General features: G+C 38.3%; 1 protein-coding gene across 3 annotated transcripts in view; it reads right to left on the reverse strand.

Annotated features, from left to right (window-relative positions):
• VRK1 (VRK serine/threonine kinase 1) overlaps positions 1 to 14996 on the reverse strand; it is a 78666-nt gene that overhangs the window by 24312 nt on the left and 39358 nt on the right. For all 3 annotated transcript variants that reach the window (XM_065871330.1, XM_065871331.1, XM_065871329.1), the window contains 5 exons: positions 8742 to 8811; positions 7675 to 7762; positions 3110 to 3218; positions 2898 to 2990; positions 306 to 438 (listed from right to left, as the gene is read on the reverse strand). In XM_065871330.1, coding sequence (XP_065727402.1) covers positions 306 to 438; positions 2898 to 2990; positions 3110 to 3218; positions 7675 to 7762; positions 8742 to 8811 — 493 coding nt within the window. The remainder of the gene's footprint in view (positions 1 to 305; positions 439 to 2897; positions 2991 to 3109; positions 3219 to 7674; positions 7763 to 8741; positions 8812 to 14996) is intronic.

Genomic DNA, 14996 nt, shown 5'->3' on the forward strand with positions numbered 1-14996 from the left:
GGGGAAAACCCCCAACATTCCAATTAAGCTAAATAAAAGCAAAAGAAAGCCTTATTGCAGCTGACTGAACTACCTCCTCTACTGAAACCCTGGTGATCTTTGAAGGGTGGGAGGAAGACAGGGAGGAAACACAGATGCCCTCACATTGCACAAATGTAGGAGCCTAAGCTCTCCCTTCTTCCCCCATCCTATCCTGTCTCTTCAATTCTGATTTACTTGGCTAAGTGTTTACTGCAGAAGAACTGTGTAGGAATTCAGCTGAAAGCACTGGCAATGTATCTCTTGTTCAGGTGCCACTGACGTACCCACACCATTGTGCGCATCGATGCTGGTGAATTCAATCGTGCCATCGTGACATCTTTTGGGGTCTTCTTTGTATTCTTTATGAATTCCTTCTGGGCAGTACCGATAAGCAAGGCCATAATCTACCAAGTACACCTATAAATGTCCAAACACCAAGACAAATTAAAGGCAAAATGACTACACATATACTCCCTTTAAAGCCCAGAAACAGAATACTGTCACTTGAGGGTAGATTCATCCACAAGGCCATATTATAGCACCCCAAACAAGTTAGATCCAACACGCAAACAACAGCAAGCACTTAATTCTGAAAGACTTTTTAAAGAAAAATGTTAAATGACCATGTAGCTATAGTGCAGATATCACCCGACTTCTTTAGACAAGTATGTGTTACACCTGTAAATAATCTTGTCTCCTCAATTTGAGCAAGGATTATAAATCTTACACTTTTCCTTACAGCATCTAAAACAAACTGAGCACAGAGTAAACCATCAATACTTGTTGCAATACAACTGCTACATGCTGACTGTAAGACTCCTAACTTAGTTGACACATGTTGTTAGTTATTCCCCTCTGTCTTCACTTATAAAATAACCAAATATCAATTCACTTCATAAGGATATTTCACAGATTATAATAATGACCTGAAGACCTTTTAGATGAGGCTCTTAGCTACATTTAAATATTATATATTAAAGTCAAGTCTTCATAATTAGAACTAAATTTTAGTATTATATATACACATATCTATGGGCATGTATGTGTATATCTGATTAGCATACAAAGCTAATAAATTTGGCTTTCCTCTATTCCAGAGCCACATATTACATCTCTAATTCTGGGTGACTGTCTCACAGATATATGTATCTGGTCACAGGAGGGAACTGAAGTAAAAATTTGGGGCTGGATCTAACACATACAACTAATACTAGAAAAATTATCCCATCCAAAACATACGCCCAAAGGATAACCAAGCTGCAAAAATACTTCCATCTAAACAAAGGCAGCATGTTTCAGTCAACTGCAAATGGAAATAAATTATATCTGCATTTATTACACAAGTGCCGTCTACTTCAACTAACAGAATCCTTCCCATTCAGCTCTCTAAGCTATGCTTTGTTTGTCTGCTTGCTTGCTTGCTTATTTTTAACCTAAACACATCTACAACAAGTTGCCTGGAAATTCTGTGATTGCCTTTAGGATTTCTCCATTAGCCTGCTCTAGACCAGAAACTTTCTTCTGTTCCGCGTATACAGATTCCTTACAGCTACTGTAACAGAGATGGGGAAGGGGAGGCAAATATATGAGATGACAGGAAAACAAAGGGGAGCCAAAGGAAAAAGGGAAAACTAAGCAAGAGGAAGTCAAAGTTAGGTCTGAGACAAAGAAGAATAAAGTATGGCATATCGACATACACAGTTAAAATGCTTAAATATTCCTTTCTTATACAAGATCAAGTAAGAAGTGAGAACACACATGAAATGGATTAAATACAGTGGCCCAACTATGTCAACGAAACCTTACTTTTACCAAAATCATGGAATCAGCTTCAAGAAAACTACAAATCCCTCTACTCCAACTAAACTGACCCAAATAAAGGTATAATAACATTAGCTTTTCTCCTTTCCTTAAAAAGTGAAAATTACAAAGTGAAGGTAATAGGCTTTAAAAATGCACATTTGAGGGCTTCCCTGGTGGCACAGTGGTTGAGAGTCCGCCTGCCGATGCAGGGGACACGGGTTTGTGCCCCGGTCCGGGAAGATCCTACAAGCCGCGGAGCAGCTGGGCCCGTGAGCCGTGGCCGCTGGGCCTGCGCGTCCGGAGCCTGTGCTTCGCAACGGGAGAGGCCACAACGGTGAGGGGCCCACGTACCGAAAAAAAAAAAAAAAAAAAAATGCACATTTGAATTCCAAACCCTACAAAATTTAGACAGCTAAGACATTTCTGTAAATCAACTGATTTCAATAATCAACATGTTAAAGACCAAATTCTCCAAGTAACAGAACACTTACATTAGACGGATTTCCTGAACAAAGGAAATTTAAAAAATGACAAAGCAGAAAGGCAAACATAATTCATTGGTGCACTATATAATTTTAAGCTTCCACCCTCAAACAGCTATTTGAAATTCATTTTGTATCACAAGTACTTCTTCTGAATATTATTTAGGGCAAAATAGCCAACTTGATAAAGTGCCAACAAATCGCATCAAAAATGTAGAATGTTAACTAGATAAAAGTGTCAAGAAGAAATATTATTATTACCATATCTATTTGAAAAAGTAAAACTTCTGCATGGGTTCAAAAGTTCATAGCGGGCTTCCCTGGTGGCGCAGTGGTTGAGAGTCCGCCTGCCGATGCAGGGGACACGGGTTTGTGCCCCGGTCCGGGAAGATCCCACGTGCCGCGGAGCGGCTGGGCCCGTGAGCCATGGCCGCTGGGCCGGCGCGTCTGGAGACTGTGCTCCACAACGGGAGAGGCCACAACAGCGAGAGGCCCGAGCACCGCAAAAAAAAAAAAAAAAAAGTTCGTAGCAACCATATTTGTTTTCAAACAACAGGTTTTAAACGGTAAAAATTAAAGTTACAAAACTACCTGGTCAGGATTCTTGTAGCTGAGAAGAAGATTTGAGGCCTTGATATCTCCGTGTACGTACTCATGCTCGTGAATATATTCCAGAATATCCAGCTATAAAAGCATCATATAGAATAAATTAATGCAGTACCTAACACCAACCAGCAGAGGACCGAGCTTCAACACAACTAGCCTTTACTGGATTAAAAACGAGAAGAATGTAGCTCACATACAATTCTTAAGCTTAGCTGCAAGACAGTTTTCCGAGAAAACCTTTTGGCATTTGCTTCATATATTTTCTGAAGGTCACTCCCAAAGCGATCCATTATCATAAACCTGTAACTAAAGACAAACAAGAAAAGTCAATGAACAAAATGTAACTCAGGAAAACCTATTTTGCACTGAGTACTCTCCTTTCAAAGTAATTTTTTTCAAGGCAATGTTTACCAAGAAAGTAGAAAGACAAGACAAGGAAAGAAAGAAGGAAGAAAAGACAAACATTCGAAACAAGTTCTTCCAACTAGAAATCTCAAGAGCTGTGAGAGCTTTCCTGTCTTGGCTTTTACTTTATGGGCCTCCTGGTCTCAGCAAGCTACATGAGACAATATTCAATGTAAGAAAACACCCACAGAGAGAAGACGACAGACACTTCAAGGTAAAGATAAAATAATCTGAGTAAGATTGATGTCACTAATTTTTGTCATAGTTAATGTTAATTTATGTTTCTGTATATTAGCTTCCCGCCTGTGACTGTTCTCTATTTTTTTTTTTTTTTTTGCGGTATGCGGGCCTCTCACTGTTGTGGCCTCTCCCGTTACGGAGCACAGGCTCCGGACGCGCAGGCTCAGCGGCCCTGGCTCACGGGCCGAGCCGCTCCGCGGCATGTGGGATCTTCCCGGACCGGGGCACAAACCCGTGTCCCCTGCATCGGCAGGCGGACTCTCAACCACTGCACCACCAGGGAAGCCCTGTTCTCTATTTTTAAGGCACATTTTAGCAGTATTAACATTCTGTTAAAATCAGGACTGTCAAGAGATGCTGTAACAGTAGCTAAATGCAATAAAACTGCTTAAATGGTATAAAAGAATTGTATACTAAGTACTCAACAAATAAGATTTGAGGAACAGTAAATATCCTGGAACAACATGAAGATTTTTGGTTTTGCCACAAACCAACTCTGTCACCTTGGCCAAGTCACGTTTCTTCTTTGGGCCCCTATTTCCATAGGTGTCAAATGAGAGGTAGGGCCTCATGCTTTCTAAGGTCTTTTCCAGCACCCACATTTTAAGATTCAATAACCATGTGTTATATTTCAGTGTGTACTGAAAAACATCACCTAGTTGCAGTAACATGGTTCACCTTTTGCTCTGTGGACCACTTTTATCTTTATAGAGTTTTCCAGATTCTGAATTGTCTAGTTAAACCATTCAATAAATCAATAAAAACCAAGAACACACTCAAAATGTATCACAATACCTTCTAATGGGGATAAGATTAATAACCATCACATCAACTACAGCTGGCATTTGCTGAAGCCTTGGTATGAGAACAGCACTATTGTAAGCACTTCAGATGTATCAGTGCATTTAAACCTCACATCACCCTTATGAGGTTAGGAGGTCCCATGAGCCCCATTTTACAGCAGAAGAAAACTGATCATTAGTAATTTGTCTTCTAGGAAGTGGTGGATCCATGCTTCTGACCACCACACCAAACACATCGAAATAAATGAACATAAGTAGGACCCAAAAACCCCATTTATATATTTTAGGTTTCTAAGATAAAAATACAACATGAGAAGTTCAGTAAGGAAGGAAGAGTTAACATTTAAAAGACAACACGCGAAATAAAAAATTCAAGATTCTACCTATTTTTGAAGTAGAAGAGAATTAGAGATCTTTCTAAACATCTTTTAATAAAATAATTAATGTCTATAGCGGTAAATTGATTTGTCCAAAGTCACAGAATTAGTTAGTGGCAAAATGTCTTCATTCTTGTACGATTTTCAGTACCCTGACCTCTAAAATATTAGAGGGAACAGTAATTTTGACTTCCTGATTTCCTCTGTACAACACATTTTGAGAGGTTGAGGGATGAGACCAAGGACAAATGTACACATTTGTTTTTACAAATAAGTGATGTGATTGTGTAATTATTATGAAATAATATGTAGGTAACAAGAATACAATCTCTGCTGTTACTCTGAAAGGGAGCTAAGGCACACCTGGTTAATTCAACCAGAGATCTATTAATATATTACATGAAGTAGACCTTTGTTTTTATTCACAGATCACTCCACCACTGCTCTCAACAATCCCTTAATCGCCTCACCACGTCTAAATTATACAGATCAAGTGAAGCATGATTCTGAATACTGCATATAAATTTTCACCACATTCTTCTGCAAGGATATGTCTACCACTGAGTACTAAAAGGAAAGCTACTTTTAAGTAACTTTTCTGAAGTAAAACCTTCGATGTATACTTTCCTGGGGACTTGGATAAAACAATGCAAATAATGGGAATATATAAATCAGTATAATTGATTTAATAATGATAGCAGCTAACATTTTTATGAGCCTAACACTGTTCTAAGCGCTTATATTCATATCACTTCAGATGAGTTAGAGGGGAAAGTAAGGATTCTGGCAGGGGAGGGGGGCTGGAAGGACAATCTTACTTTCTATTTCTTTACTTTTGTAAGAACTTAAATGAGGGAATTCCCTGGCAGTCCAGTGGTCAGGTCTTGGCACTTTCACTCATGGGGCCCCAGGTTCAATCCCTGGTCGGGGAACTAAGATCCCACACGACATGCAGCACAGCCAAAAAAAAAAAAGAACTAAGAGAACTAAAAATGGTTATTTTTAAGAGCGTCAACCTAAGAAGTAAATCAACATCTTATAGGTGATCAATGTTCCCGTTTAGGAAATACTTCTAGGCACTCTGTGTTACAGAAGACACAGGCTGAGTTGTAAGGTCACCACAAGTCAATGGTGAGTCAGCTGTACCTCGAGGGTGTCTGTCCCTTTGTTCAAACACGTGCCACGTGCAGTAGCTTCCAACTACCTACTGCACACAGGCCCCAAAGAGCCCTTTCCTCCCCATCTTCATTACCTACCTCAGCCTCTTTCTCCAAGTTATTTCCTTCTCTTTCTCATGTGTGTGCAAGTCCCCGCTTTCTTTGTTAAAGAAAGATGGCCAATTATGCATAAAATAATGTCATGTCTGAAAAAAAAATTCATTAAAAAAAAAAAGAAAGATGGCCAAGAGGCCAGCCAGCAGGCCAGAAGCCTATTATGACCTTGTGTTCATGTTACTCCCCACTTGAGATGCTATTCCTTCTCTACAGTGATTTTTTAAACCAGCAGTTCTTAATATTTAAGGGATTAAAGACCCCTCTGAGAGTAAAAGCTAACACACATATTCTAAGAGCTTTACATTTAATACCCCTTATTATGTGGATAGGTGTTACTCTATTTCACAGACGAGGAAATTGAGGCAAAAAGAAGTTACTTACCCAGTCACACACATTTTAAGGGGCAAAACAGATTTGAAACCAAGTGTCTGCCTCTAGAATCCTTACTCTTAACTTAATCCTTGCTCTATACTATTTCTCCAGAAAATTTCTAAAAACTGTAGAAACTTGTCCCAGCAAAACCACATATAACAAAATGTTCTCTCGTCATTCCGGGGAGTTCCCACGCTCCCTCAGAGGTGCCTGGGTTCCAGGATAAGAACTTCCTGGTGAACAACGCTGGCTGCCCCCCCAGCAGCTCCTCTGCTCTCCCTCTTCTCTGACAGAGCACCACTCTGGTTCAGGCTTTCCCCCCACTCATCACTGTGATCACTCTGCCCTTGCCAGTGGCTGGTTTAAGCATGAGCAGCGATAAAACTCTGACCAAGAAAACATGGGGGGAAGCCTGCCACGAGACCCCTGGGAAAGGTTTCCCTGCCAGGAAAGTGAAACTCACAAGAAGCAATCCCATTTTCTGCTGTTGGGTACTGTGTCTGCAGGTGAAGCCTAGAAATGGGCAGCCACCTTGAGACCACACAATGGAGAATTAATAGAGAACAAAGCCAAGAGGGCAAAAGGGCAAGATAAAGGAAGCTGGGCACTTGACAGTTACTTAAGAGACCTGAGTCAGTTTTATCTTTACCTGCAGCTGAAAGCATCCTAACCAATATACCCCAGTTCCAACTAAATCTACTCTTCAAATCTCAGCTACCAGCATTGCTGAATGGTGCTCCATTCATTCATTTAAATATTTTTAAAGTGTCAATTATGCATCAAAAGCATTGGAGGTTTTCTCCAACTCAACTCTGCCAGCAATATTCTCTCCATTCTGAACTCCTAAGACATGTTAAGAGTCAGAATCACACAAGTTGGCACTGAACTGGCGTCTGGTTGTTTCATACAGCTTTGTTTTTTCTCTTCAGCTAGACTGAAACCTCACAAAGGTGGGCAGATTATGTATCTAACAGAAAACGCCAAATTGAAGCCTGTGGGCTCCCTTTTACATAAATAACAAGGAATTTTCTGTTTGTTTGCTTATTCATTTTTAAGGGAAAAAAAGAATGCAGGCAAGTTGGCTTTGTTCCTACTTGTCAGCTGGGTTCCAGGCAGTTGCTTCCACTCGGTACAAGTCCCCCAGACGAGAGACTGTTGAATACATTCCACACAACCCAGGTGAAGGCCAAGCAGTACGGTAGGTAGGTGCTCAGTACATAATTGTTGACTAAACAACTGAACTGCGAATGCTCAAAAAGGGAGGAGAAAAACAAAACATGCATATTTTTACCTTTTTCCATTTTTTTCATGTAGACCAGACCCCCAATACTTAGGGACACCCAGGTACTTCAGTTTATGGGTACGAATCCATTTCTGAACTACAAATTAAAACACATGCTTGTGATTTCAATTGTTATACATCAGCAATTTTTCTCAGAAAAATTAAGAACAGAACGCCTAAGATATACATGCAATAAGATTTCACCTTTATTCGTAAAAAAAGAAAGTGAACAATACATTGTACCCAACAAATGAACAGTACTTTACAATCAAATCATTTTTATTAACTCACAAAATTGTGTTATCCTGTCCTAAACATTGTCTTTAAAATGAAAAATCTGCAGAAAACATTTTTTAAAAAGTCAAACCACATGCAATTATAATTAATATCTCCAATTATGTAAATGTTTACTTGTTTCCACAGAAAGACTTACTTTTTACACCTATCTAAATGTTTTTTTACCTCATTCTAAAAGTCCTCAACCAGGAAATCAAGCTAGAGGAGAGAGAGAAGCCCCTCGAGAGATTCCCAAGCCTGATACCATCCTACCAGGAGATTCCGTGGATTTTTAGAGGGGACGGAAGGTGAGAAGGGGATTGGAGGACAGGAGGACAAGGATAGCTAGAAGAGGTCCTGCTTTCTCCCTTGGTAGTCTTCTAGTTCATAAGTGATCGAATCCCTGCAGGTCATGGTCTCCAGAATTTAGAAAAACACTCAAAAAAAGATTTGGAGACCCTTGAGGCATACTCATGGATTAGGGTTAATTCTCAACTTTTAACAATATTTCCTAAATCATATATTATTTATAAACTCTATATTATCAATATAAGTGAAATCTTATCATAATACACCTGTTAAGAGATCAAAATTCTTTCATACATTTGTATGAAAATGTATGTACATTTCATACATTTCATACATGAGAAATGAGATTTCTCATTTAAATAGAATTTATCTGTGAAGTAAAAAGTAACAAAACATCATAATTTAAGATCCAATGTTCTAGTCTTGGCTTAAACAAAACCAAACCAGTGGTCATTTTAAAAGCGCAAACGTATGTGTACTGTATTTCTTACTTTGTTCTGGTTTGGCAGCTCGCTGGTAGAACTTTAATTCAGTAAAAAGAGGTCCATTGTCACTGGGTTCCTTAAAACAAAAGAGTTCATTAGCACAAGCAGTAGTTAAAATTACTGAGTAATTTTCAATGAACCTTCAAAAAAGATTAATAAATCAATTTTCTTTCCAAACAATACGATTTTGATACTTCAGTTTATAAAATATGTTTAAGATTAAGTAAAACTCTTCAAAAATGTTTCAGATAGTCTCAGAAGAGTCCGTAAGTCTTATATTTCTCTCAAGTTCCATTTCTACATGTGATAAACTATACAAAATCAGATATACAGCCCAGTCTTTGCAGAAGTTTAAGAAAAATTGTTAACCTTATTTTCATCATTAACTTTCTCTTAAGTAAAGATCAGCAACCATGTTAACTGTTTCACCAAAGGGCTACAAGATATTTCTGAGATTTACTGAATAATAAAATTTCAATACCTGATTTAATCAATTAGTGGCAAAATCCCATTCCTTTCCTGTTTCTCGTTACAATTTTATCTATTATCAAAACTGGCAGAAAACCAACCTTATCACAAAGAAGAGTGTTCTGGAACTCCCAGAGCAAACAAGCACTGTCCATGTAAGTGTATCCTTTCCTGACACTGATTCTCATGATTTTCAAACTAAGGAGCCCTACAATTTACTTCCCACATGATAATTTAAAGTCAAGAGGAAAATAAGGCTCAATAAGAATTGTTTTCCATCAACTTTACTAAACTACACTTGTTTCATATTCTTAAGGGATATTAACAGTTAAAATTATTTGCAAAGACTCTTATATTCACAAAAAGCTATTTGACAAGTGAGAAATATCAGCCTGTTGGGAGTTCTGCCTTGTTAAATAAATCTGGAGTGGTGAGAAAGATATTATAATTTTGTGGACTTTTTATACAGTAAACTTTGTCTAAAACTGATTAATACTTGTTTGATATTTTATGTTGATATTATCTTGTTTATTGAGAATCTGAGAAAAATTTTGAAAAGTAGCAAAAACTTCAAATAAGGAAGCTAACATTTCTAAACTAATTTGGGGGCGGCTTTCCTTTTAGGAAGTACGGGAAGAAATTTTGAAAAGTAGCAAAAAGTTCAAATAAGGAAGCTAACATTTCTAAACTAATTTTGGGGCGGCTTTCCTTTTAGGAAGTACGGGAAGAAAGTACGGGAAGAAAGTAAAATATGTTCACCTTTTTTTATTCAAGATACTCTCACTCTCATAGAAGTGAATTTTGCTCCTTAAGGTTTAAACAGAACTACTCTAAACGCACAGTTCTAATACCTCAGATTTCTTACAGTTCAGAAAAATAGAAATCCCTAGTTAAAGTACTTATAGGAAGATTGATTAGGCAATATGCAAAGAGTCAGGCCGCAGCCAGTTAAGAATACTGGACAGCAAAAGAGCAACGTATATAGCACTGGGATCAGAACCTGAAAATAAGCTAGCCTTGTTTGTTACAAGTAAGTATACTTTACAGCCCAGCCTTGGAAGAGAATGGTATACAAGGGTTTGGCCTGTCATTACCCCTTAAGAAGTAAAAACTAACCAATCTACTAAGGTATGCCAAATCTCTAATTTGTGGACTCATTACCTTGAGTTTCACCATAACCTGTGGTTCCTTTCCTTGCAGCAGTGGGAGCTAGACAGACACCTGTGAATGTTTAGAGCCCATGGCTGAGAACAGGCCTTCAGCAGGAGTAACAAACTCAGTGTAAGAATGAAAAAAGAAATGGAAATTCAGGAAAGGAATTTTGGTAAAGTTACTCTCCAAAGGCTAACTTTTAGAGTAGCTCATTAACACAATTCAGGTCTGAAAGGGGTTTTCCTAAGACTAATCCTGGCTTATTACCATCAGTATAAAAGTCTGATTTATTCAGTTTCAATCTATGTCATATCAACTTTAATTCTCAAGCTTTCCTTCAGGCAATAATTTATTAAACTTATAGTAATGAGAATCAACCTATATAAATCAGGCTATTATATTGAAAGCCCCATTACAATGAAGACTCTTTGAGCTCATTTCATACTTTTTCTAATCCAATAAGATTCCATTATAACAAAATAAAGGAGCTACTTCCTTGGCATTGCACTTGAGCCAAAGCTAGCTATTTCTGTTAAAGAAAATACCTTAACTCATAACTAAAATTTTATTAACATATTTCAAATCTAAAATACTTTGCCAACTCTGTAATAGCCAAGATTTAGAAAAGAAATTGGGACTGACATTTTAACTAGAATATCACTAAACGTTTCTTTAAGACTTCTAAGTGTCAAAATGAAGATGACAACAGAAAAAAGATTAAAATGTGATATATTTCAATGGCACCATCTAAAAGCAACTGGCTGCCATTTAAAAATGAAGCTGTATAAAGTTTCTCCTTCCTACCAAAGAATTATGAGATATGAATTAAAAATTCAGGTCACTTCTCATAACATCAATGAGGGAAATTAAACATCAGTCTGCAAACTTTTTTCCAGAGAACTTCGGAACACAGATTTCTATCAGTACATGTTGGAAAAGGACTATGATATAAAGAACTGTTAGAATATAAGATCCAAAAGCCTGGCCTCCAATTCTGCTATTAGCTCACTGGCATGACTGCAAAGGGTGACTGAAAGAACTAATTTATTATACAATCCATTAACCAGAAATCACAAGAGGAAATTTTTCTCCTTGCATTATCCAATATTTTAATGATCAATTTACCATTTCTCTCTGCACATTTACTTTCCTGAACTAAAATACAGATAGTGTCTCCCAGTTATCCAGAGGCAGAGAATACAAGTTTGCCATCTCCTGTGACCCAGCACCACGACTCCAAGGCTGCTCCCGTAAATCAGTAAGGATTAAGGCCCTAAACGAAACCAGACACAGTCATTCGGGAGGAGAGAAAATGTACTTAGTATGTACCGAAACACCTATTGTAAATATGTTAGTCCTAACTTCATTTCAAGACCAAATGTAAGAAATGTGTGGGTTAATATTTGGAGCTCTTTAACAGAGCAGATACCCGTATGAGAAGCAACCAAATGTTCTAACAAGTCTTCCACATTAACACGGAAGCCCTACGAGAAGCACAGCGTACTTGGCGCCGCTGCTGAATAAAAGGATCCCCACACAAAGGTAAACACGAGCATGCGCACAGGAGTCCACTGAAAATAATGAAGGCGCTCTGTGCAGCAGACTCTACCAGTGGTTCTCAACCTTGATGCACAAAAGAATCCCTTTCACGAGACTTCACTAAAAATACCAACCACCAGGCCCTGTACCAAGAGATTCTAATTATCCTGTAGAACCAGAGCTGAGAACCACTGTTTGATTTGATATGCTCTCACACTATTAAGTCTAATTTCACATTAAAAATCAATTTGCCGGGGCTTCCCTGGTGGCGCAGTGGTTGAGAGTCCGCCTGCCGATGCAGGGGACACGGGTTCGTGCCCCGGTCCGGGAGGATCACACGTGCCGCGGAGCGGCTGGGCCCGTCCGTGAGCTATGGCCGCTGAGCCTGCGCGTCCGGAGCCTGTGCTCCGCAATGGGAGAGGCCACAACAGTGAGAGGCCCGCGTACCGCAAAAAAAAAAAAATCAATTTGCCTTTGATTATTTCTTAATTAACATTTGCTGAGTTTTTTTCTTTCTCTAAAGATAAAATACGTGCTCACTTTAGAAAATATGAAAATATTTTGATATATTTTCTCCATATATAGCTATTTTATAAAATTACCTCTATACCATAAATAATTTTGTTATCTTGCTTTTTTTTGGTAATTAATTATGAAATTTCCCCAAAGAGTAGTACATGTTCTTTGAAAACATGATATTTAATAGCTTCTGAGGTTAAAATGGCAAGTGTTTGTAAATAGTTCTGATTTTAATACTGGAAAGAAGTGATAATCATTTTATATATTTGGTGAACCATTTTGACTTTTAATACTACAAAGCTCTGAGAATGTAAGAACTGCAGAACAGTAATGGACAGAGCTATGGCAATGCCTGTCAGAAGTGAAGGTAAATCATGCATACAGGCCTGCACTAAAAGGCATAGACAAGAGGCAGAAGTAGGTGGCATCAGGAAGTTGCAAGGTGGTAAGCAATGATGCCTAAAAAGTTTTCAAAAGGATAACATAGGCATTTAAGGGTGGCATAAAGAAAACAAAATTTAAAACAAGGTCCTTATCATCAAAAACTTAAAATCCAGGGCTTCCCTGGTCGCGCAGTGGTTGAGAGTCCACCTGCCGATGCAGGGGACGTGGGTTCGTGCCCCATTCTGGGAGGATCCCACATGCCGCGGAGCGGCTGGGCCCGTGAGCCATGGCCGCTGAGCCTGCGCGTCCGGGGCCTGTGCTCCGCAACGGGAGAGGCCACAACAGTGAGAGGCCCGCATACCGCAAAAAAACAAAACACAACAAAACAAAACAAAAAAACCCTTAAAATCCAGTTAGGGAGATAAAATAAACACATAAACTAAAACAAGTAGTGGCCTGAAAGGATATTAGCAAGTGAAATTGTAAAATAAATGGAAATAGAATGAGTGCTACAGAGGTTTAAAGGAGTTCAGAAAAGACAGGTATTAGGGAAGAAACAAGCCAACAGCAGTCACTAAACGGTCCCTTAGAGAGGAAAGAAAAAGTCAACATTGTTTTGTTTATGGCATTCTTCCAGGATCACAGACAAGCCACAACCTTGAAAATGTTACTGAAATACTAAATGCAAAAGAGAAATCAACTGAATATTTATCATTGTCCTAATTACAAAGAGAAGGAGTAATATAGGCTAATGGAAACAGAACTAAATTAGGAGATGGGAGACACAGAGTACTGAACTAGGGTTGGTAACAACTGGTTTTAAACTTAGAAATGTAAAGTAATTTGCTACCTTTAGCAGTTAGGAAATACTTGTTTCTATCCATTCTCTTTCATAACTCTGTAAGTGAAAAAGATAGTAGAAGTAAAGCTACATACATTGAATAACAAATAAAACACTTAGGATTACTCATAATGAAGAAGAATATTGTCATTCTAAAATAGAACACAATTTAAAGAAGCTCAGGTTATATAGAAGAAAAAAGACATGGTGACACAGCAGGCCCACCTATGAGGCACGGCTCAGGCACACTTTCCTTCCGCGACACAGAAATGACCGTGCAGGGGAAGAAGCTGCCGCGTGGTCAGAGGGAACTGCGTTTTCTGAACCTCATGAAGGTGAGAAGTCATAAGGGGACTTGCTTTCTCCTCACAATGGACACTATTTAAAGATCCTAAAAAGAAACTAATCTTACCCATAGATTTTAATATTTTAATATTGTCATATCAAAGACAAATGCAGATAATATTCCATGCAAATGACCCAATTTAGTAGTAAGAACTTTTGTTCCTCTGATATAGCAGCAAACTAAATATTTCAAAAGGAATGTTATTCACTACTTCATGAAAAGGCATGAAGAAAAGTGAAATAGCAGGAGAAACAAACCAATAACCCGCCCCCCCTAAAGTTACCAGCGTTACTTCTACCTACAGGCATGCGGAATAGCCGGCATCCAATTAGCCCTCCTACTGTAAACAAATACAAAAATTGGACAAAATATAGGAAATTACTATTCTCATACATTAGACAAAATAGGCAGTATAGGACTGTGACTTCTAAAGACAGGAAACAAGCTAAGTGAGCCCCATGACAGGACACTTACGATGCTGTGTGGCCAGAAGGGGAGACCAAACCCAGTGCACCAAAAACCCTGACACCAGCACCAAACAATGAGATGAGAAATGTTTTAATCTTCAGAATATTAGAAAAAAACTAAAGACCAATATCCCTCATGAACAAAAAATAAAAATCCTTAACAAAATATTAGCAAATCAATTCCAGCATTATGTAAAAAGCATAATACATCATAACTAAGTGGAGTGTATGTTAAGAATACAAAGTTAGTTCACTGCTCAGATATCAATCAATATAACTGCCACATTAACAGAATAAAGGAAGAACATCCTATGATCCACCTCAGTAGATGCAGAAAAAGTATTCAGAAAGTAAACAGGCAAACTACAAACTGGGAGAAAAGATTTACAACATATAAATCTAAGAAAGAACTTGTATCCAGAACAACTCTCTTACTACCAAATTATGAAAAGCAAAACAACCTAGTTATTAAAAAAAAAAGGGGGGGGGGGTTGGCCACAAAAGACTGAAGAGGCACTCCACAAAGGAAAATATATGAATGGCCA

This window comes from Phocoena phocoena, chromosome 2 (assembly GCF_963924675.1).
Source record: "Phocoena phocoena chromosome 2, mPhoPho1.1, whole genome shotgun sequence".
NCBI lineage: Eukaryota > Metazoa > Chordata > Mammalia > Artiodactyla > Phocoenidae > Phocoena > Phocoena phocoena.